Here is a 22,938-nt window from a genome sequence, read left to right as displayed (position 1 = left end):
GTTAGGTGGTGGTGTTTCCCTGGTTAGGTGGTGGTGTTTCTCTGATTTCCCTGGTTAGGTGGTGGTGTTTCCCTGGTTAGAAGGTGGTGGTGTTTCTCTGATTTCCCTGGTTAGAAGGTGGTGGTGTTTCTCTGATTTCCCTGGTTAGGTGGTGGTGTTTCCCTGGTTAGAAGGTGGTGGTGTTTCTCTGATTTCCCTGGTTAGAAGGTGGTGGTGTTTCTCTGATTTCCCTGGTTAGGTGGTGGTGTTTCCCTGGTTAGAAGGTGGTGGTGTTTCTCTGATTTCCCTGGTTAGAAGGTGGTGGTGTTTCTCTGATTTCCCTGGTTAGAAGGTGGTGGTGTTTCCCTGGTTAGAAGGTGGTGGTGTTTCTCTGATTTCCCTGGTTAGAAGGTGGTGGTGTTTCTCTGATTTCCCTGGTTAGAAGGTGGTGGTGTTTCTCTGATTTCCCTGGTTAGAAGGTGGTGGTGTTTCCCTGATTTCCCTGGTTAGAAGGTGGTGGTGTTTCCCTGGTTAGAAGGTGGTGGTGTTTCTCTGATTTCCCTGGTTAGAAGGTGGTGGTGTTTCCCTGGTTAGAAGGTGGTGGTGTTTCTCTGATTTCCCTGGTTAGGAGGTGGTGGTGTTTCTCTGATTTCCCTGGTTAGAAGGTGGTGGTGTTTCTCTGATTTCCCTGGTTAGAAGGTGGTGGTGTTTCTCTGATTTCCCTGGTTAGAAGGTGGTGGTGTTTCTCTGATTTCCCTGGTTAGGTGGTGGTGGTGTTTCTCTGATTTCCCTGGTTAGAAGGTGGTGGTGTTTCTCTGATTTCCCTGGTTAGAAGGTGGTGGTGTTTCTCTGATTTCCCTGGTTAGAAGGTGGTGGTGTTTCCCTGGTTAGAAGGTGGTGGTGTTTCTCTGATTTCCCTGGTTAGAAGGTGGTGGTGTTTCTCTGATTTCCCTGGTTAGAAGGTGGTGGTGTTTCTCTGATTTCCCTGGTTAGAAGGTGGTGGTGTTTCTCTGATTTCCCTGGTTAGAAGGTGGTGGTGTTTCTCTGATTTCCCTGGTTAGAAGGTGGTGGTGTTTCCCTGATTTCCCTGGTTAGAAGGTGGTGGTGTTTCCCTGGTTAGAAGGTGGTGGTGTTTCCCTGGTTAGAAGGTGGTGGTGTTTCTCTGATTTCCCTGGTTAGAAGGTGGTGGTGTTTTGCATTGGAGAAAAATGTTGCAGAGTGAGTGTGTTCAGCATGTGATGTTGTCGCATTTCTCCCTGTAATTTGTCAGGCATGTCATTCCATGAGTGAAACAGGATATCTACCATGTCACTTGAATGCTACCATTCAGTCCCATGTTAAAGAGATTGGTTGATTAAAATCATAGATGCACCCCTATATATTAAAGCAGGGTAGACTGCACCTGTTGCTAGTACCCGTGTGTATTTCCTATGTAGTGCACCTCTTTTCACATTGGGTATTGGGACGGTGACATATTTTTTGTTTTGGCTCTGTATTTTGGATTTGATATTATACAATTACTATGAGGTTAAAGTGCAGCTTTAATTTGAAGGCATTTTCATCCATATCAGGTGAGCTGTTTAGAAATCACAGCTCTTTTTTTACATAGTCCCCCCATTTTAGCGGACTAAAAGTATGGGGACAAATTCACTTATGTTTATTAAAGTAGTCAAAAGTGTAGTGCTTGGTCACATACTCATAGCACACAGTGACTACATCAAGCTTGTGAATCTACAAATTAGTTGGATGCATTTACTGTTTGTTTTGGTTGTGTTTCAGATTATTTTGTGGTCAATAGAAATTAATGGCAAAGAATTTATTGTGTCATGTTGGGGTAATTTTTTTGTGTAAATAAGAATAGAATATGTTTCTGAACACTTCTGCATTCATGTGTATTCTACCATGATTACAGATAGTTCTGAATATATCGTGAATAATGATGAGTGAGAAAGATACAGACGCACATAGATCATACCCCCAAGGCATTCTAACCTCTCATCATTTCAATAACAGGGGAGGTACCTGCCAGGGTCATACTGTGTTATGGTAGTCAGCTGTATAGCCTGTATAATTATACTATTATCATTCATGATCCCTTATAGCACGCTCTTCTTTGGGGGGTATGATATTTATGCCTCTAACTTTCTCACTCATCATTATTGACAATTTATTCAGGATTATCTGTAATCATGGTAGCATCCACAATAATGTAGAAGTGTTTAGAAACATATTATATTCTTATTTACAATAAAAATAGCTCCAAAATGACACAATACTTTATTTTCTATTGACCACAAAATAATGTGAAACACAACCAAAACAAACAAAATCCAACTAGATTCACAAGTATGATGTAATCATTGCGTGCTATGAGTAGTGGACCAAATACTACACGCTTTACTACTTTAATACACATGTAAGTGAATTTGTCCCAATATTTTTGCTTCCCTAAAATGGGGGGGACCGTGTACAAAATGTGCTGTAATTTCTAAACAGTTCATGGATATGGATGAAAGTCTGCGATTTTAAATTAAGCTGACAGTCTGCACTTTAACTTTATAGTCAATGTATAAAATCAAATCCAAAGTTCTGGAATACAGAGCCAAAACAACAAAACATGTGTCCCAATACTTTTGGAGCTCACTGTAGTGCACTGCTTTTGGCCAGGAAATAGGTTGTGATTAAGGACATGACCTAACCATGTTGACCATTGACCCCAGACCATAGCCTGGAGTCTGCGCTGACGGAGGAGTACTGTAAGAACCACTTCCTGGTGGGTCTGCTGCTGAGGGAGGTGGCGGAGGCCCTGCAGGGGTCACCAGAAGTCAGACAGCTGGCAGTGGCCGTGCTGAAGAACCTGCTTATCAAACACTCCATGGATGACCGTTACACCCAGAACAAGGTGAGGAGGAAGGGGAGACAGACAGGCAGGCAGACAGGCAGGCAGGCAGGCAGGCAGGCAGGCAGGCAGGCAGGCAGACAGACAGACAGACAGACAGACAGACAGACAGACAGACAGACAGACAGACAGACAGACAGACAGATTGAGATCACGATCGAGAGACTGACAGACAGAGATAAAAAAACAGACAGACAGACAGACAGACAGACAGACAGACAGACAGACAGACAGACAAGAGAGACAAGAGAGACAAGAGAGACAAGAGAGACAAGAGAGACAGACAGACAGACAGACAGACAGACAGACAGACAGACAGACAGACAGACAGACAGACAGACAGACCCAGAATGAGGTGAGGGGGTGACAGCAAACCTGCCAACCTGCACGCATTTTGCGTACCATACATGCAATTTGACGTCAAAGTACGCCTGTATGAAAAACAACCTAAATTACACAACAGTAGGATTCTAGTTTGCACATTGTGGTTTTTGACTCATCCATCTGAAGTTGGAGCTGAGCCAACTTGGGCAAGGAGAAAAATCTCTAGCTCTCCGCTCCAGCCTGCCCCCCCTGTAGTCGTACTATTTCCCTCCCTCGAGCTGGATGGTAGTTCTCCACTTCGTCCATTAATACACTGATGTGTAAGGAAAAAGGGTATAGAAAAAAAGGGGAACGAACTGTTTTCCAAATACATTTTCCTCAATTGTATGTGTTAGTCAAGCACATTGCCACTATTATTTTGTAGTTAGCTCCTAGAGTAAGGAGTGTTCACTGTCTCTCCTGAATCAAGATAAGAAAGTAGTCTGTTATGCAAATCCATACTGTATCAGCCTTGTAGATGCAAATAGTCACTGGTAGCCAAGCATTGCGTTTACGATAAAGGCCGATAAAGGCCAGCTTTCGAATAGTGTTCCTCTCATCGTACAGTAGATGCGTTTTGGTTGACATGGGCTGTGATAGTGTCAGATGGTAGTGTTGACCAGTATGTTATGTGTAGTGCTGAGCGATTAGTGCTTATTGAGGTCAGTTCGATTTCGGTTAGATTATTAAAAAACAATCACCGTTTTCGATTTCGGTTTAGATTATTTGGGTTGAAGGCTGTAACGGCACAGAATAAAACAATGAATAGAAGTCCCGTGATGGTAGTGACTGTCCTTTACTGCTTATCACTTATTAACTATCATTTATTCACTTTAATAAAATACTTCAGTTGTTGTGTATATTACATTTGTTTTATTGATGACTTTATTATTTCATTCCAAGTCATCGTCTCATCTCTATAGAGCTGCTTCCTATGCTTTCTGACAAAAACACTATTTTGTAGGTCTTCAAAGTAAAGAAGGCATACTTTTATGACTGCTGAATACCACCTATCAATCACTTAGATCATGTATATTGGCCTGTTGGAAACTACAACGCCCTACTAAATTGCACAGTTCATGTGTTAGTCAAGCACATTGCCACTTATTTTGTAGTTAGCTCCTTAGCTTAGGCATCATTACGACAAAGGTAGTTAGCTACAGTGTTTATCCGACGTCTGCATTGGCCGTGCGGCGTTTACGGTGATACGGCCTCTGCAGAAGTCACGGGATGTATACAGTTAATGATAGCTATAACTTGAGATTGTTGGAAAACCTGTAAAATTATAATAACTTAATTATTAACTTGATGTTACTCTATTCATCCCCCCTTCTGCATGTCAGAACCAGCAGGCCCGGATCTGTCTGCTGTACCTTCCACTGCTTGAGCTGCTCTACCAGAACCTCAAGCAGCTGTCTGCCCAGCAACACACCTCCAGCCCTGGCCTGGGCTTCACCGTGAGTTCCCCTCTACCCTCCATCCCTGGAGGTCCTAACTTACTCTAGCTAGTCTCATGATATATCAATCATATATTGACGTTTTGGAGTTTTAACATAATTTTTTATTGGTATTTCAGTTAGTTTCCTGAATTTACTGAAATGAAATTGATCCCACCCCTATGGCTGTTCCTTGCTTTTACAGGGTTCCAGAGATGACTTGAGATCAACCAGCTCGATGGACAGCCGCAGGACTAGCACGGCCATCGATAAAGACCACGGTCAGTGGGACATCTGTCCTCAATGTGTTAACCCCTCATCGCTGTGCGTTTGCCTGTACGGTAGAGCAGGTGAGCAGACCCGTTAGAACGGCATCATGTCCCATCAAAAAGTTGCTCTGACGTTTTTGAACCATAACATCAGAGCAATAATACGTTATTGTCCATTTGGTTAGAACAGAAATGATCCCTCTGCTTTTTCCCCCCAAACCCACACACCACAGGAGGCTGGTGAGGGGAGGATGTGTGGAATGGAGTAAGTAAATGGAACAGTATTAAATACATGTAAACCAGAGGATCTCTTGAAACCATCTGTTTGATACAATTCCATCCATCCCGTCCTCCCCAATTAAGGTGCCACACACATCAAGAGGCACAGGGTCAACCACAGTGCAGCACCTCTGGATATATATTTTTGCTGTTAAATGGCTTGCTCGAGGGCACAATGGTGGTGTTAGTAATGACACAAGATGCCCGTTCCAGCCCCACTTCTTCTGTATCACCTGGCTTGGGGCTTAAACCAGCAACCTTTCTAACCAGTCAGCCTCTATAACCTCTGGGCTACCTACTGCTACCTACCGCCCACAAAATTAATTTGAGAAGCTATGTAAACATGTTTCTTTGTTCTCCCCAGGTCCAGGAGATCAGAATGGCCACCTGGTGAGGAGGGAGGACTCCAGAGGATCTCTGTTCATAGACCCTGGCACTCCAGACAGCTTTGAGGTAAGAGACAGAGGGAGGGTGGTGGATTGGCCAATACAAATCAAACAGAAACAGAGGCTGTTTCCTAAATGGCACCCTATTCCCTATATAGTGCACTACTTTTGACCAGGGCCCATAGGGTAGTGCACTATAAAGGGACTAGGATGCCATTTGGGACACAACCAGAGAGAATGCCCTGGGTCATGTTCAGTAGGGAACATCGTAGCAACAGTCAAATATTGAATTTGATGTTTCACATCCTGCTCAATTTAAAAATAAACATGGTTCTTATACCATGTTTTCTCACTCTGTGGTCAGACAGACAGAGAGAGAGAGAGACACAGAGAGACAGCAGCCTCATTTCCGTTGTTGTTTTTCCAGTCACATATTGACGCTTGGGTCTTTCTCAAACACTTGAAGGCCGTTATATACTATAACTGTCAGTTCACATAGTTAAAAAGATACTATCCAGTGTCTTGGCTCTCTGCCAGCATTCTAGAAACAACATGTTGGATTGAGATCAGATGAAGAAAACCAGTCATGTAATAAGACAAGAGCAGATGTCAATCTGCTTTCAATCATCCTTTTTCTTACTCATGGTATGACTGAGTGCCACAGCTTCTACATGATTCTATTTCTTACTCTGTGGTATGAATTAAACCACTGGTTCTCAATTGTGTTATTTCTTCCTCTGTGGTGTTTTTCACTCAGCTTCACAGAAGGGGCTCTGAGGTGAGACAAACAGACAGAGAGACCCTGATCTCATGTTTTTTCCCCGACAGATAATGATGTCAGATTTTGTATTCAAAATGTAACGTTTGATTTTAGTTCAAAGTTTACATTTAGGATTGTATTTAAGAGAGAGGAAGGTTGATACTGCCATGTTTTCTTCCTCTGTGGTGTCCCTCCCTGCCACTGTTTCTGACACCATGTTTTCTTCCTCTTTGGTGTATTGTCCTCCAGCTTCACCGGCGGGGCTCCACTATGAGCAGCAGTACTACTCTCCCTCCCATAGGCAGACTGGGCCACTATGAAATCAAAGGACTGCTGCTGTGTTTCCTTCACATCGTCAGGACCATCTCAGAAGGTCAGCCAACACAACATTACATACACCTATAGCACTGTATTATACTATAGGATTATCCAGAGATCCTATGAAATTATTTATTGTTAAAGAATTATTATTGAGTTGTATATGTAATGTATGTATCTCTATGGACAGCAACAGTCGCTTTTTTTAGTACTGTGTAGATCTGTACCTGCAATGGTTTTATGATACATACCTAGATATTGTATGAATACTTTATATCATATGTTGTGTTTTTTCCTATATTATACATATTCTATTATTATGCCTGTATCTAAGCATTTTCATTGGCTCCCTCATTTGTAGAATTTCTGACTGTTATGTTGTTTGAGCGGACATGGGTAACATTCCAAATGTCACTGGTCTGGTCATTGTGTCATTTTCTGGTTATTGTTTCCTGTTGGCCTGCTAGGTGACTCAGTGTCTGTCTCTCTCCTGTTGTGTCTCTGTCTCTAGACACCCTGCTGGCCTACTGGAACAAGGTCAACCCTCAGGACATCATCAACTTCCTCAGTCTACTGGAGTGAGTACACAACCTCTGGGTGAATGCAGGATCACAATAGAATAGGTTCTATTCTACAGTGCCTTCGGAAAGTATTCAGACCCCTTGACTTTGTCCACATTTTCTTACCTTACAGCCTTATTCTAAAATGGATTAAATAAAACATTTTCCTCAATCTACACAAAATACCCCATAGTGTCAAAGCTAAAACAGTTTATTTTTTAAATGTTTGCACATTTATTAAAAATAAGTACACAAGTATTCAGACCCTTTGCTCGACTTGAAATTGAGCTCAGGTGCATCCTGTTACCATTGATCATCCTTGAGATGTTTCTATAACTTGGAGTCCACCTGTGGTAAATTCATTTGATTGGACATGATTTGGAAAGGCACACACCTGTTTATATAAGGTCCCACAGTTGACATTGCATGTCAGAGCAAAAATCAAGCCATGAGATCGAAGGAATTGTCTGTAGAGCTCCGAGACAGGATTGTGTCGAGGCACAGATCTGGGGAAGGGTACCAAAACATTTATGCAGCATTGAAGATTCCCAGGAACACAGTGGCCTCCAACATTCTTAAATGGAAGACATTTGGAACCACCAAGACTCTTCTTAGATCTGGCCCCCTGGCCAAACTGAGCAATTGGGGGAGAAGGGCCTTGGTCAGGGTGGTGACCAAGAATCCAATGGTCACTCTCCTCTGTGGAGATGGGAGAACCATCCAGAAGGACAACCATCTCTGCAGCACTCCACCAATAAGGCCTTATGGTAGAGTGGCCAGACGGAAGCCACTTCTCACTAAAAGGCACATGACAGCCTGCTTGGAGTTTGCCAAAAGGCACCTAAAGACTCTCAGACCATGCAAAACAAAATTATTTGGCCTGAATGCCAAGCGTCACGTCTGGAGGAAACCTAGCTCCATCCCTACGGTAAAGCAAGCATGGTAGTGGCAGCATCATGCTGTGTGGATGTTTTTCAGAGGCAGGAACTGGGAGACTAGTCAGGATCGAGGGAAAGCTGAACGGAACAAAGTACAGAGATCCTTGATGAAAACCTGCTCAGGACCTCAGACTGGGGCGAAGGTTCACCTTCCAACAGGACAACGACCCTAAGCACACAGCCAAGACAACGCAGGAGTGGCTTTGGGACAAGTCCTTTATTTTTAGAGTAAGTCTGTAACTTAACGAAAAAAGTCAAGGGGTCTGAGTACTTTCCGAATGCACTGTATTTAGGGTGTGTTCATAAATTCACTCTGGGGTTCCAGAGTGCGTTTAGAGCGTGCTCTCGTCATTCGTAAATTCAGTGTTGTCAGATTGTGCATTCGTAAATTCAAAGCGTTTCGATCTTGGAGCATTCAGAGCGCACACTGGACACTGGCCAAGGAGTAGGGTTGATCCGAGCGTTCTGACCTCACAACAGCAGTCAAGCATTTCGCTACACCCGCAATAGCATCTGCTAAACACGTGTATGTGACCAATCTAATTTGATTTGATTGGCAGCACCCAAGCTAACTGGCTAAAGTTGGCTAGCTTGCTAGCTACTTCCAGACACAAATGAGAGAATACCTCACTCTGACCATTTTACTCGCCCTAGAAGAGCTGGTTAGGCTGTTTTCATGTTATCTAGAGCATTGGTGACTGTGTTATGTCAACCATTTAATTTAGTTTTTTGGCCGATGTTTACTTTCACCTGTCATTACAACCGAGTTTAAGGTGTTCGGAAATTCCTTAAATATTCTGCACTCTGCCACTCTCAAACCAGAGTGCGATGAAATAGATAGCCGGAGTAGATAGCCAGAGTGAATTTACGAACACACCCTTAGTCTACTGGAGTGAGTACAGCACAGGAGGTTGGTGGCACCTTAATTAGGGAGGATGGGTTCGTGGTAATGGCTGGAGCGGAATAAATAGAATGGTATCAAATACATCAAACACATGGTTTGATGTCGTTCCATTCACCCCGTTCCAGACATTATGAGCCCTCCCCTCAGAAGCCTCCACTGGAGTACAGAAAACATCCGTGGTTCTCCTCTCCTGTGTCAATGTAGGATTAGAGTCAGTACATTTTCCTGATTACACACCCTGAGCTGTAGTCACAGTGAAGCCCTAAAAACTTGTCAATTGTCACATTAAAAAGTCTGTGTTTGTGAACAGGCAGTCATTTGTCTACAAAGACATATTATTAATGGAAAGTTCGATAGAATTACAGCCTTAGGACATACAGTTGAAGTCGGAAGTTTACATACACCAGCAAAATACATTTAAACTCAGTTTTTCATAATTCCTGACATTTAATCCTAGTAGACTTCTACAAGGGTCCCACAATAAATTGGATGAATTTTGGTCCATTCCTCCTGACAGAGCTGGTGTAACTGAGTCAGGTTTGTAGGCCTCCTTGCCCGCACACGCTTTCTCAGTTCTGCCCACAAATTTTCTATAGGATTTAGGACAGGGCTTTGTGATGGCCACTCCAATACCTTGACTTTGTTGTCCTTAAGCCATTTTGCCACAACTTTGGAAGTATGCTTGGGGTCATTGTCCATTTGTAAGACCCATTTGCGACCAAGCTTTAACTTCCTGACTGATGTCTTGAGATGTTGCTTCAATATATCCACATAATTGTCCTTACTCATGAAGCCATCTGTTTTGTGAAGTGCACCAGTCCCTCCTGCAGCAAAGCACCCCCACAACATGATGCTGCCTCCCCTGTGCTTCACGGTTGGGATGGTGTTCCCCCTTTTTCTTCCTCATTATGGCCAAACAGTTCTATTTTATTTTTCAGTTCTATATCAGACCAGAGGACATTTCTCCAAAAAGTACGATCTTTGTCCCCATGTGCAGTTACAAACCGTAGTCTGGCTTTTTTATGGTGGTTTTGGAGCAGTGGCTTCTTCCTTGCTGAGCGGCCTTTCAGGTTATGCCGATATAGGACTTGTTTTACTGTGGATATAGATACTTTCATACCTGTTTCCTCCAGCATCTTCACAAGGTCCTTTGCTGTTACTCTGGGATTGATTAGCACTTTTCGCATCAAAGTACGTTCATCTTTAGGAGACAGAATGCGTCTCCTTCCTGAGCGGTATGACGGCTGCGTGGTCCCATGGTGTTCATGCTTGCGTACTATCGTTTGTACAGACAAATGTGGTACCTTCAGGCATTTGGAAATTTCTCCCAAGGATGAACCAGACTTGTGGAGGTCTATACATTTCTTCCCACAGGTACACCTCCAATTGACTCAAATTATGTCAATTAGCCTATCAGAAGCTTCTAAAGCCATGACATAATTTTCTGAAATTTTCCAAACTGTTTAAAGGCACAGTCAACTTAGTGTATGTAAACTTCTGACCCACTGGAATTGTGATACAGTGAATTATAAGTGAAATAATCTGTCTGTAAACAATTGTTGGAAAATCTACTTGTCATGCACAAAGTAGATGTCCTAAACGTCTTGTCAAAACTATAGTTTGTTAACAAGAAATTTGTGGAGTGGTTGAAAAACAAGTTTTAATGACTCCAACCTAAGTGTATCTAAACTTTCGACGTCAACTGTATTTGTCCCTCTGAGGAACCCTCTGAACTTAAAATGCTCTGTTGGGTTGATGATTGGCACTTTATAGCTGAGGGTTTTTGTTCTCAAGTTTTTTTCTCCGTCATTACAGTAGGCTAACCTATAACTGACACTTATCAAGTGAGTTATATTGTTATCCTATTTGCACACCACTAAGTTAACTATGTAATGAACAAGACTACTATTAATAACATTATTCTGACCCTCTTAAATCTCTTTCAGGACGTGCCTAGTGCAGTTCCGCTATGTTGGAAAGAGGAACATTGGGAGGTAGGATGATGCTTGGATTCTGTACTGCACTAATAGGTAGGTTTACTAATTCTGTCCTAAACAGGTACGTGGTACATGTGTCTCTGTGGGTTCCTTGCTAGTCCAATAAATTATATAATAGTCATTGTCCCACACCCATCTTGAGACTTGGACGTCAAAGCTTATTAATCCTTTTTCTTTTTTGTTCCTTGTTCCTTGCTAATATATTATGTCATTGTCATTGTTTATGCGCCTACTCTTGTCTTTAGGTATGTCTCTAAGTCTGGCTTATCAAGTTTTAATGTCATGTGTACAAGTACAATGAAATGCCTTTCTTGCAAGCTCCAAACCCAACAATGCAGTAATCACTATCAATGTTAGTTGAAAATAACATAAAGTAGAACAAAAACACACAAACAGTAAGAACTAAGAAGAGCATGAGAAAGTAAGAAGATACAGTGCCTTCAGAAAGTATTCATACCCCTTGACTTTTTCCACATTTTGTTGTTATAGCCTGAATTTAAAATTGACTGGCCTACACAATACCCCATAATGTCGAAGTGTAATTATGTTTTTCAAAATTGTAACAAAATAATTCATTAATGAAAAGCTTAAATGTCTTGTTTCAATAAGTATTCAATCCCTTTGTTATGTCAAGCCTAAGTAAGTTCAGGAGTACAAATGTGCTTAACAAGTCACATAATAAGTTGCATGGACTCATTCTGTGTGCAATAATGTTTAACATGATTTTTGAATGACTACCTCATCTCTGTACCCCACACATACAATTATCTGTAAGGTCCCTCAGTCAAGCAGTGAATTTCAAACACAGATTCAACCACAAAGACCAGGGAGGCTTTCCAATTCTTCACAAAGATGATCACCTATTGGTAGATTTAAAAAAAAAAGCAGACATTGAACATCCCTTTGAGCATGGTGAAGTTATTAATTACTCTTTGGATGTTGGGTCAATACACCCAGTCACTACAAAGATACAGCTGTGCTTCCAAACTCAATCTCGTCATTCGCATGAAGAAAAGACGGAGATACAGGGGACGCAGATCCGGCTTCCTTGTGAGAATTTGTCGCCTCTACCATTTGTTATATTGGCCAACGTGCAATCACTGGAGAATAAACTGGATGAGGTCCGTTTGAGACAATCTTACCAACGGGACATTAAAAACTGTAATATCTTACGTTTCACCGAGTCATAGCTGATCGACGACACAGATAATATACAGTTGGCTGGGTTTTCCGTGATTCGGCAGGACAGAACAGCTACGTCCGGTAAGTTGAGGGTGGTGGTGTGTGTCTATTTGTCAATAACAGCTGGTACGCGATGTCTACATTATCTACCAAGAGAGTTTTCATCTCTTTTTTTCATGGCCGTCTATTTACCACCACAAACCGATGCTGGCACTTAGACTGCACTCAATGAGCTGTATAAGGCCACGTGCTAACAAACCTCCAGACGAGCTTCAATGCCATACAACACTTCTTCCGAGGCCTCCAACTGCTTTTAAGTGCATGCTCTTCAACCGATTGCTGCCCGCATCCTCCCGCCCAACTAGCATCACTAATCTGGACGGTTCTGACCTAGAATATGTGAACAACTACAAATACCTAGGTGTCTGGTTAGACTGTAAACTTTCTTTCCAGACTCACATTAAGCATCTCCAATCCAAAATTAAATCGAGAATTGGCTTTCTATTTCGCAACAAAGCCTCCTTCACTCATGCTGCCAAAAATACTCTCGTAAAACTGACTATCCTACGATCTTTCGGCGATGTCATTTACAAAATAGCCTCCAACACTCTACTCAGCAAATTGGATGTAGTCTATCACAGTGCCATCCGTTTTGTCACCAAAGCCTCATATACTACCCACCACTGCGACCTGTATGCTCTCGTTGGCTGGCCCTCACTACATATTCGTCGCCAAACCCACTGGCTCTAGGCCATCTAAGTCTATGCTAGGTAAAGCCCCGCCTTATTTCAGATCACTGGTCACCATAGCAACACCCACCCGTAGCACGCGCTCCAGCAGGTATATTTCACTGGTCTCCCCCAAAGCCACCACTTACTTTCGCCGCCTTTCCTTCCAGTTCTCTGCTGACAAAAATCACTGAAGCTGGAGTCTTATATCTCCCTCTCTCTTTAAGCATTAGCTGTCCGAGCAGCTTACCGATCACCATACCAGTACTGAGCCAATCTGTAAATAGCACACCTAACTACCACATCCCCATATTATAACTTATCCTCTTGCTCTTTTGCACCCTAGTATCTCTACTTACACATCATCATCTGCACATCTATCACTCCAGTGTTAATGCTAAACTGGAATTATTTCGCCTCCATGGCCTATTTATTGCCTTACCTCCCTACTCTTCTACATTTGCACACACTGTACATAGATTTATCTCTTGTATTATTGACTGTACATTTGTTTGTGTAACTCTGTGTTGTTTTGTCGCACTGCTTTTCTTTATCTTGGCCAGGTCGCAGTTGTAAATGAGAACTTGTTCTCAACAATAAAGGTGAAATAAGCAAACTAGAAAATTATCATCCAGAAGTGGCGTTCCTAGTAACCAGGGACTTTAATGCAGGCTAACTTAAATTTGTTTTACCAAATTTCTACCAGCATGTCACGTGCATTCAGAGGGGAAAAAATTATAGACCAGCTTTACTCCACACACGGAGACGTGTACAAAGCTCTCCCTCGCCCTCCATTTGGCAAATCTGACCATAATTCAATCATCCTGATTCCTGCTCACAAGAGAAAACTAGAGAAATACCAGTGACTCAATCAATATGGAAGTAGCCAGATGATGCTGATGCTACGCTACAGGACTGTTTTTCTAGCACAGACTGGAATATGTTCCGGGATTCATCCAATAGCATTGAGGAGTATACCACCTCAGTCACCTGCTTCATCAATAAATGCATCGACGACATCGTCCCCACAGTGACCGTAGGTACATTTACCAAACAGAATCCATGGATTACAGGCAACATCCGCACCGAGCTAAAGGCTAGAGCTGCCGCTTTCAAGGAGCGGGACACTAATCCGGATGCTTATGAGAAATCCCGCTATGCTCTCAGACGAACCTTCAAACAGGCAACACATCAATACAGGACAACGATGGAATGCTACTACACTGGCTGTGAGGCTCGTTGGATGTGGCAGGGCTTGCAATCTATTACAGCCTACAAAGGGAAACACAGCCGCGAGCTGCCCAGTGATGCGAGCCTACCAGATGGGCTAAATAAATTTTTTATGCTTGCTTCAAGGCAAGCAGCACACTGATCCTCAACATGGGGGCCCCTCAGGGGGTGCATGCTTAGTCCCATCCTGTACTCCCTGTTTACCCACGACTGCGTGGCCAAGCACGACTCAAACACCATCATTAAGTTTGCTGATGACACAACAGTGGTAGGCCTGATCAACGATGAGACAGCCTATAGGGAGGAGGTCAGAGACCTGGCAGTGTGATGCCAGGACAACAACCTCAATGTGAGCAAGACAAAGGAGCTAACCGTGGACTACAAGAAAAGGAGGGCCTAACATGCCTCCATTCACATCGACAGGGCTGTAGTGGAGCGGTCGTGAGTTTCAAGTTCCTTGGTGTCCACATCCCCAACAAGCTATCATGGTCCAAACACACCAAGACAGTCGTGAAGAGGGCACGACAACGGCTTTTCCACCTCAGGAGACTGAAAAGATATGGCATGGGTCCCCAAATCCTCAAGAAGTTCTACAGCTGCACCATTGAGAGCCTCCTGACCGGTTGAATCACCGCCTGGTTTGGCAACTGGTCGGCATCTGACGGTAAAGCACCACAGATGTTAGTGCATATGGCCCATTACATCACTGGGGCAACGCTTTCTGCCATCCACGACCTGTCAGAGGTGTCAGAGGAAGAAGGCCCAAAAAATTGTCAAAGACTCCAGTCACCCATGTCATAGACTGTGCTGTCTGCTACCACCCGGAAAGTGGTACCGGAGCACCAATTCTAGTTCCAAAAGGCTCCTTAACAGCTTCTAACCCAACCTATAAGACTGCTGAACAATTAATCAAATGGCCATCCGGACTATTTGCATTGATACCCCCCCCCCCCCCCCCTTTGTTTTTACACTGCTGCTGCTCGCTGTTTTTATCTATGCATAGTAACTTTACCCTTACCTATATGTACGAATTACCTTGACCCACCTGTACCCCCGCACATTGACTCTGTACTGGTACCCCCTGTATATAGCCTCGTTATTGTTCTATTATTATGTTCCTTGAAAAAAAAATACTTGTTTTAGTAAATATTTTCTTAACTCTATTTTCTTAACTGCGTTGTTGGTTAAGTGCTTGTAAGTAAGCATTTCAACGTAAGGTCTACACCTGTTGTATTCGGGGCATGTGACAAATAAAATGTGATTTAATTATATGACTGCTTCACCAGTTGAGTCGCAACAACTTTTAGAAGTTGTGTAAATGTTCAAATTGCTCACTATTTTGATTTGACAGAGAGGAAGGAAACCCACAGGCATTTCACCTTGAGGCCAATGGTGACATTTAAACAGATAGAGTTTAATGGCTGTGACATGAGAAAGCTGAGGATGGATCAACAACATTGTAGTTACTCCACAAAACGAACCTAACTGACAGAGTGAAAAGACGGAACAGTACAGAATAAAAATATTACAAAACATGCATCCTGTTTGCATCAAGTCACTGAAGTAATACCGCAAAAAAAAGTGGCAAAGCAATTCACTTTTTGTCCTGAATACAGTCTTATGTTCGGGGCAAATCTTATTACAACACATTACTTTGTACCACTCTCCATATTTTCAAGCATAGTGGTAGCTGCATCATGTTATGGGTATGCTTGTAATTGTTAAGGACTGGGGAGTTTTTCAGGATAGAAAAAGAAATGGAATGGAGCTAAGCACAGACATAATGCTAGAGCAAAACCTGGTTCAGTCTGCTTTCCACCAGACACTGGAAGATTCATTTACCTTTCGGCAGGACAATAACCTACAGGGCCAAACACAAGGCCAAATCTACACTGGTCGCTTTCCCAGAAGACACTGAAAGTTCCAGAAGTGGCCGAGTTACATTTTTTAACTTAAATCTGCTACAAAATCTATGGCACGACTTAAATGGCTGTCTAGCAATGATCAACAACCAATTTGACAGAGCTTGAAGAATTTTGAAAATAATAATGAGCAAATGTTGCACAATCCAGGGGTGGAAAGTTCTTAGAAACTTACCCATAACGACTCACAGCTGTAATCACTGCCAAAGGTCATTCTAACATGTATTGACTCATGGGTTTGAATACTTATCTAATCACTATATTAGTGTTTTAAAATGTTATTTGTTTGTACAAATGTTTGTCATTTAAAAGTGGAAGAATAATGTTGAGTATTTTGTGTCGATCATTGTCAAAAAATGACATTTAAATCCATTTTAATCCCACTTTGTAACACATCACAATTTGGAAAAGGTCAAGGGGAATACTTTCTGATGGCACTGTATATACAGTACAGGGTCAGTTCCAATACCATATTTACAATGTGCAGGGATACTGGAGTTAGAGGTAGAAACTGTGGTGTCAGTTGCAGAGGGAGGTGTTCAGTCACAGTGTCTTAAGCTTGGTGACGAGCTTGGAAGAGGCTATCGTGTTGAACGCTGAGCTCTAGTGAATGAACAGCATTCTCACATCGAGTTTTGATTTCCTGCTACTCCATTAAATGTGTCATGGACTCCCCATGTTTAGTGTACTCTATGGGTCAATTTTTGTATGTTTGTTAGTGGGAGTCAAGACACCTGAGTGTCCCCTGTCAATAGATTAAATCAGTCATAGTCTCTCAACACCCATCTTATATCTGTAATAATGTTTGGTCTGTGTGTGTGTACTGTATCTATCTGTGTCTGTAGGAGTCAGGATGCCTGGGTATCCAAGCTGTTCTCGTCAGACATGAAGAAGCAGACCATGCCTGTGATGCGCTGCAGAGCCGGCCTCATGCAGGTCAAACTGCAGCAGTTTAGCACCATAGAGACCGCTCTCACACTCAACATAGGTACAGTTGAAGTCGGAAGTTTATATACACCTTAGCCAAATACATTTAAACTCAGTTTTTCACAATTCACAAGTCCTAGTAATAATTCCCTGTCTTAGGTCCCTTAGGATCACCACTTTATTTTAAGAATGTAAAATGTCAGAATAATAGTAGAGAGAATGATTTATTTCAGCTTTTATTTCTTTCATCACATTCCCAGTGGGTCAGAAGTTTACATACACTCAATTAGTATTTGGTAGCATTGACTTTAAATTGTTTAACTTGGGTCAAACGTTTCGGGTAGCCTTCCACAAGGTTCCCACAATAAGTTGGGTGAATTTTGACCCATTCCTCCTGACAGAGCTTGTGTAACTTAGTCAGGTTTGTAGGCCTCCTTGCCCGCACACACTTTCTCAGTTCTGCCCACAAATTTTCTATAGGATTTAGGACAGGGCTTTGTGATGGCCACTCCAATACCTTGACTTTGTTGTCCTTAAGCCATTTTGCCACAACTTTGGAAGTATGCTTGGGGTCGTTGTCCATTTGGAAGACCCATTTGCGACCAAGCTTTAACTTCCTGACTGATGTCTTGAGATGTTGCTTCAATATATCCACATAATTGTCCTTACTCATGAAGGCATCTATTTTGTGAAGTGCACCAGTCCCTCCTACAGCAAAGCACCCGCACAACATGATGCTGCCACCCCCGTGCTTCACGGTTGGGATGGTGTTCTTCGGCTTGCAAGCCTCCCCCTTTTTCCTCCAAACATAACGATTGTCATTATGGCCAAACAGTTCTATTTTTGTTTCATCAGACCAGAGGACATTTCTGCAAAAAGTACGATCTTTTTCCCCATGTGCAGTTGCAAACGGTAGTCTGGCTTTTTTATGGCGGTTTTGGAACAATGGCTTTGTCCTTGCTGAGCCGCCTTTCAGGTTATGTCGATATAGGACTCATTTTACTGTGGATATAGATACTTTTGTACCTGTTTCCTCCAGCATCTTCACAAGGTCCTTTGCTGTTGTTCTGGGATTGATTCGCACTTTTCGCATCAAAGTACGTTTATCTCTAGGAGACAGAATGCGTCTCCTTCCTGAGCGGTATGACAGCTGCGTGGTCCCATGGTGTTTATACTTGCATACTATTGTTTGTACAGATGAACGTGGTACCTTCAGGCGTTTGGAAATCGCTCCCAAGGATGAACCAAACTTGTGGAGGTCTACAGTTTTTTTCCTGAGGTCTTGGCTGATTTCTTTTGATTTTCCCATGATGTCAAGCAAAGAGGCACTGAAGCTAGGCCTTGAAGTACATCCACAGATACACCTCCAATTGACTTAAATGATGTCAGTCAGAAGCTTATCAGAAGCTATCAGAAGCGTCTAAAGACATGACATAATTTCCCAAGCTGTTTAAAGGCACAGTCAGTTCAGTGTATGTTAACTTCTGACCCACTGGAATTGTGAATCAGTGAATTATAAGTGAAATAATCTGTCTGTAAACAATTGTTGGAAAAATTACATGTGTCATGCACAAAGTAATGTCCTAAACTGACTTGTCAAAACTATAGTTTGTTAACAAGAAATTTGTGGAGTGGTTGAAAAACAAGTGTTAATGAGTTCAACCTGTGTATGTAAACTTCCGACTTCAACTGTATATGAACATGTTGCTATCCCTTCCCACTTCCCTCTCTCACACATATAATGTTATACCTTGAATACAGTGCATTCAGAAAGTTTTCAGACCCCTTCACTTTTTCCACATTTTGTTACGTTACAGCCTTATTCTAAAATGGATTAAATAAATAAATAAAAATCCTCATCAATCTACACACAATCCCCCATAATGACAAAGGGAAAACAGGTTTTTAGAAATGTATTACAAATAAAAAGCAGAAATACCTTATTTGCATAAGTATTCAGACCCTTTGCTATGAGACTTGAAATTGAGCTCTGGTGCTTTCTGTTTCCATTGATCAACCTTGAGATGTTTATACAACTTGATTGGAGTCCACCTATCGTAAATTCAATTAATTGGACATGATTTGGAAAGGCACACACCTGTCTATATACGGTCCCACAGTTGACATTGCATTTCAGAGCAAAAACCAAGCCATGAGGTCGAAGGAATTGTCCGTGGAGCTCTGGGACAGGATTGTGTCGAGGCACAGACCTGGGGAAGGGTACCAAAAAAATTCTGCAGATTTGAAGGTACCCAAGAACACAGTAGCCTCCATCATTCTTAAATGGAAGACGTTTGGAACCACCAAGACTCTTCCTAGAGCTGGCCGCTTTGCCAAACTGAACAATCAGGGGAGAAGGGCCTTGGTCACTGAGGTGACGAAGAACCCGATGGTCACTCTGACAGAGCTCCAGAGTTCCTCTGTGGAGATGGGAGAACCGTCCAGATGGACAACCATGTCTGCAGCACTCCAACAATCAGGCCTATATGGTAGAGTGGCCATACGGAAGCTACTCCTCAGTAAAAGGGACATGACAGCCCGCTTGGACTTTGCCAAAAGGCACTTAAAGGACTCTCAGACCATGAGAAACAATATTCTCTGGTCTGATGAAACCAAGATTGAACTCTTTGCCCTGAATACCAAGCGTCACGTCTGGCAGTATCATGCTATGGGGATGTTTTTCAGAGGAAGGGACTGGGAAACTAGTCAGGCGCGAGGGAAAGATGACCTTAGCAAAGTACAGAGTTCCTTGATGAAAACCTGCTCCAGAGCGCTCAGGACCTCAGACTGCGGCGAAGGTTCACCTTCCAACAGGACAACGACCCTAAGCACACAGCCAAGACAACGCGGGAGTGGCTTCAGGACAAGTCTCTGAATGTACTTGAGTGGCCCAGCCAGAGCCCGGACTTGAACCGATCGAGCATCTCTGGAGAGACCTGAAAATAGCTGTGCAGTGACACTCCCCATCCACCCTGACAGAGCTTGAGAGGTTCTTGCGTGATGAAAATAGATGTAATTGTAATTTTTCTGTCAACGATCTACACAAAATACTCTGTCAAAATAGATGAAAAAAATATATATATATTAATATAAAATAATACACATGTACATTTTGATTAGATAAGGATTAAACCCCTTGGGTAAATACATGTTAATCAACTTTGGCAGTGATTACAGCTGTGAGTCTTTCTGGGTAAGTCTATAAAAGCTCTGCAAACCTGGATTGTACAATATTTACCCATTATCCTTTTAACATTTATTCAAGCTCTATCAAGTTGGTTGTTGATAATTGCTCGACAGCCATTTTCAAGTATTGCCATAGATTTTCAAGTCGATTTAAGTCAAAACTGTAACTTGGCCATTAATGAACATTCAATGTCGTCTTGGTAAGTAACTCCAATGCATATTTGACCTTGAGTTTTAGACTATTGTCCTCCAGAAAGGTAAATTTGTCTCCCAGCGTCTGTTGGATAGCAACCTGAACCAGGTTTTCTTCTAGGACTTTGCATGTGATTACTTTCTTTTTTTCCCTGAAAATCTACCTAGTCCTTGCCGATGACAAGCATAACATAACATGGTGCAGCCACCACCATGCTTGAAAATGTGTGGTACTCAGTGATTTGTTTGGGGCAAATCCAATACAACACAACGCTTTGTTTTCAGGACAAGAAGTGAATTGCTTTGCACGTTTTTTGCAGTATTACTTTAGTGCGTTATTGCAAACAGAATGCATGTTTTCTAACATTTTTCCATGTACAGGCATCCAACTTTTCACTTTGTCATTTAGGTTATTATTGTGGAGTAAACTACATTGGTGTTTTCCTCATCCTCAGTTTTCTCCTATCACAGCCATTAAACTCTGTATCTGTTTTAAATCACCATCACCATAGTGAAATCCCTGCTCAGTTTTCTTTCTCTCTGGCAACTGAGTTAGAAAGAATGCCTGAATCCTTGTAGTCACTGCGTGTATTGATACACCATCCAAAGTGTAATTAATAACTTCACCAAGCTCAAAGGGATATTCAATTCGTGCTTTTTTTATCCATCTTCCAATAGGTGTGAAGAAGTTGTGAAGAATTGAAAACCTCCCTGGTCTTTGTGGTTGAGTCTTTGTTTGACATTCACTGCTTGACTGAGGGACATTACAGATAATTGTATGTGTGGGGTACAGAGATGAGGTAGTCATTCAACAATCATGTTAAACACTATTATTGTGTGAGTCCATGCAACTTATTATGTGATGTATTAAGCGCATTCTGATTCCTGAACGTATTTAGGCTTTCCATGACAAATGGGTTGACTCAAAACATTTCAGATTTTCATGAATAATTAATGTTACAATTTCGAAAAATCATGATTACCCTTTGCATTATGGGGTATTGTGGAGCTTGCAAGAAAGGCATTTCACTGTACTTGTGCACTTGACATTAAACCGTTAAACTTGATAAGCCATTCTCAGAGAACCACCTAATGATAAGAGTAGCTGCATAATCAAATCAAATGTATTTATAAAGCCCTTTTTACATCAGCAGATGTCACACATTGCCTATACAGAAACCCAGCCTAAAACCCCAAACGGCAACCAATGCAGATGTAGAAGCGCGGTGGCTAGGAAAATATCCCTTGAAAGGCTGGAACCTAGGATGAAACCTAGAGGAACCAGGCTTTGGGGTGTGGCCAGTTCTCTTATAAGAGTACATGGCAATTAAGGCTAGATCGCTCTTCAAAATCTTCGAACATTCATAGATGACCAGCAGCGTCAAATAATAATCAGGGGTTTTAGAGGGTACAACAGGTCAGTACCTCAGGAGTAGATGTCAGTTGGCTTTTCATAACCAAGCTTTCAGAGGTCAAGACAGCAGGTGCGGTAGAGAGAAAGGGAGAGAGGGGGTCGAAAACAGCAGGTCCGGTACAAGGAAGCATGTCCAGTGAACCGGTCAGGGTTCCATAGCCGCAGGCAGAACAATTGAAACTGGATCAGCAGCACGACCAGGTGGGCTGGGGACAGCCAGGAGTCATCAGGCCAGGTAGTCCTGAGGCATGGTCCTAAGACTACCTCAGGTCCTCAGAGAGAGAGAGCGAAGGGAGCATACTTAAGTTCACACAGGACACCAGATAAGACAGACTGACCTTATCCCCCCGGCACATAAACTATTGCAGCATAGATACTGGAGGCGGCGGGTCGGGGGACACCGTGGCCCTGTCCGACAGGCAGGATATAACTCCACCCACTTTGCCGAAGCACATTCCCCACACCACTAGAGGGTTATCAACAGACCACCAATTTACTACCCTGAGACAAGGCTGAGTATAGCCCACGAAGATCTCTTCCACTGCACAAGCCCAATGGGGGCGCAAGACCGGACAGGAAGATCACGTCACTCAAGTCAAGTATAGCATAAAGAACGACAATGACATTTATTAGCAAGGAACAAAAAAGAAAAAGGAATAACTAGCTTTGACAACCAAGTCTCAAGATGGGTGGGGGGCGTGGAACCTTAGCTTGGACATCCAAGCATGCTGATTCCTACAAATACACAGAGACACATGTACCTGTTTAGGACAGAGTTAGTAGCCCTACCTATTAGTGCAGTACAGAATCCAAACATCATCCTAACTCTCACTGTAAGGTCTACAGTCGTGGCCAAAAGTTTTGAGAATGACACAAATATTAATTTCCACAAAGTTTGCTGCTTCAGTGACTTTAGATATTTTTGTCAGATGCTACTATGGAATACTGAAGTATAATTATAAACATTTCATAAGTGTCAAAGGCTTTTATTGACAATTACATGAAGTTGATGCAAAGAGTCAATATTTGCAGTGTTGACCCTTCTTTTTCAGGACCTCTGCAATCCGCC

The 22,938-nt window shown here is 42.5% G+C and overlaps 1 protein-coding gene across 7 annotated transcripts in view; it reads left to right on the top strand.

The window, feature by feature from the left end:
* The window catches only part of LOC139561653 (dedicator of cytokinesis protein 11-like), a 120,286-nt gene that overhangs the window by 45,772 nt on the left and 51,576 nt on the right, over positions 1 to 22,938 (top strand). For 5 of the 7 annotated variants that reach the window (XR_011672178.1, XM_071378898.1, XM_071378902.1 and 2 more), the window contains 9 exons: positions 2,700 to 2,881; positions 4,585 to 4,698; positions 4,883 to 4,958; positions 5,590 to 5,678; positions 6,369 to 6,389; positions 6,621 to 6,744; positions 7,201 to 7,267; positions 11,038 to 11,085; positions 16,996 to 17,138. Coding sequence is in view for 6 of the 7 variants with exons in the window: in XM_071378898.1 (XP_071234999.1) it covers positions 2,700 to 2,881; positions 4,585 to 4,698; positions 4,883 to 4,958; positions 5,590 to 5,678; positions 6,369 to 6,389; positions 6,621 to 6,744; positions 7,201 to 7,267; positions 11,038 to 11,085; positions 16,996 to 17,138 (864 nt within the window). In the remaining variant the exon portion in view is untranslated. The remainder of the gene's footprint in view (positions 1 to 2,699; positions 2,882 to 4,584; positions 4,699 to 4,882; positions 4,959 to 5,589; positions 5,679 to 6,368; positions 6,390 to 6,620; positions 6,745 to 7,200; positions 7,268 to 11,037; positions 11,086 to 16,995; positions 17,139 to 22,938) is intronic. The other 2 variants (XM_071378901.1, XM_071378899.1) reach the window with 1 other exon arrangement.

This window comes from Salvelinus alpinus, chromosome 31, assembly GCF_045679555.1.
Source record: "Salvelinus alpinus chromosome 31, SLU_Salpinus.1, whole genome shotgun sequence".
NCBI lineage: Eukaryota > Metazoa > Chordata > Actinopteri > Salmoniformes > Salmonidae > Salvelinus > Salvelinus alpinus.
The sequence above is the reverse complement of the archived record's forward strand: the minus strand, read 5'-3'. Positions and strand labels throughout refer to the sequence as shown.